We start from the raw sequence: 1,877 nt of genomic DNA, 5'->3' as shown, positions 1-1,877 counted from the left end.
GAAAGGAGATAAACCATGAGATTTACAGAATTTATCATTTGAGATATTTTCCCCTTTATTTGGAGATTATTCATGTATATTCTTGTAGACATTAGCATATTTTAGTTTACCTTGTATTTTTCTAAATGTTAAATTCTGTGTTGTATACATCACATAGAGAAATGTTTCCTTAATTGAATATATTGTGTGTTTTAAGCGGCAGGATCCAAAGCAGTGCTCCTGAGCAGCAGGAAACTCCACCAGGGGTTGGAAACGCAGCTAGCTGAGCCTCTCTGAAGTTTCCAATGCTTCTCACTGTTTTTCCTGTCTGTCACAGCAAGGAGAGGAAGACAGTACTTCTGCAAAAGACTCATAGTACCCAAGGGACCAAGACAATGAATTCACCTGACCTTCGGAACCCCGCAGAAGCGCAGTTTTGCTTTGCTCTGATTAACAACTCATGCCCTAGAAATGTGAGGTCTGTGCTGAGTGCCTCTGCCATGTACTTCGTCATGATTGGTGCTATAGTGATGACCATCCTGGGCAACCTGGTGGTGATCGTTGCCATCACCCACTTCAAGCAGCTCCACACCCCAACCAACTTCCTGATCCTCTCCATGGCCACCACTGACTTCCTGCTGAGCTGCGTGGTCATGCCCTTCAGTATGATCCGGTCCATCGAATCCTGCTGGTACTTTGGAGATCTCTTTTGCAAAGTCCACAGCTGCTGTGACATCATGCTCTGTACCACCTCCATTTTTCACCTCTGCTTCATCTCCGTGGATCGTTACTATGCTGTTTGTGACCCTTTGCATTATGTTACCAAAATTACCATTCCTGTCATAGAGCTCTTTCTGCTCATCAGTTGGTCTATTCCAATCTTTTTTGCCTTTGGCCTGGTATTCTCAGAATTAAACATAATTGGTGCAGAAGATTTTGTTGCAGCCATTGACTGCACAGGTTTGTGTGTGTTGATATTTAACAGATTTTGGGGGGTTATGGCCTCTTTTATAGCCTTTTTTCTTCCTGGGACAGTAATGGTGGGGATTTACATACACATTTTCACAGTAGCCAGGAAGCACGCTAAGCAAATTGGCATGGGTTCTATGATGAAACAGATTGGGTCAGAGAGCAAAATGAAAGCATCATCCAAAAAAGAAAGCAAGGCCACCAAGACTTTAAGTATAGTCATGGGAGTGTTTGTGCTGTGCTGGCTGCCCTTTTTTCTCTTGACGATTACAGACCCTTTCATCAATTTTACAACTCCTGAAGATTTGTATAATATCTTCCTCTGGCTGGGTTATTTTAATTCCACTTTCAATCCCATTATATATGGCATGTTTTATCCTTGGTTTCGCAAGGCATTGAGGATGATTGTCACAGGAATGATCTTCCGCCCTGACTCTTCCACCCTAAGCCTGTTTCTTGAACATGCTTAGGCAATGCTCTCTGTTCTCTAGGATTCTTTCCTAGTAGGGAATCTTGGAAGCTCTTTCTACCCAAAGGTCGGAGCATGGACAGAGTTGATAAGAAGATTCTTCCAGTTCGTACAACACACATCTAAGTAGGAGCACTAAATCTAGCCTCTTGGTATACCAGAGCTACCAAAGTGTCTAATTTCTAGGGTTCTGAGGAAGGCATTTCCAATAAGAAGAAACTCTCTTGCTGATTCCAGAATTTCCAAATTAGAGATTTAGAATTATTCCTTTGGCTTAAATTAAATAATAAGGGTCTTTTGCTTTTTCTCTTGTAAACATCAGAAGAAAGGACACAGTTGGTCTTCACACTCACTGACAGCCATGTACAATTTATCTAAGTATTTCTTGAGATTATTGTTACATTTAGGGGAGTAGGGAGAGAGTTTGAGAGTACTGGAAGCCTGAATTATGAAGCATGTG

The 1,877-nt window shown here is 41.8% G+C and overlaps 1 protein-coding gene across 1 annotated transcript; it reads left to right on the top strand.

Moving 5' to 3' along the window:
* Positions 1-374: 374 nt before the first annotated feature.
* On the top strand, positions 375-1,418 carry LOC308246597 (trace amine-associated receptor 4-like; the record flags this gene model as incomplete). The annotated part of the gene is made up of 1 exon (XM_080665010.1): positions 375-1,418. The coding sequence occupies one exon, from the start codon at positions 375-377 to the stop codon at positions 1,416-1,418; it is 1,044 nt and encodes a 347-aa protein (XP_080521136.1).
* Between the last annotated feature and the right edge of the window lie 459 nt (positions 1,419-1,877).

Source organism: Plecotus auritus, assembly GCF_963455305.1.
Source record: "Plecotus auritus genome assembly, chromosome: 4".
NCBI lineage: Eukaryota > Metazoa > Chordata > Mammalia > Chiroptera > Vespertilionidae > Plecotus > Plecotus auritus.
The sequence above is the reverse complement of the archived record's forward strand: the minus strand, read 5'-3'. Positions and strand labels throughout refer to the sequence as shown.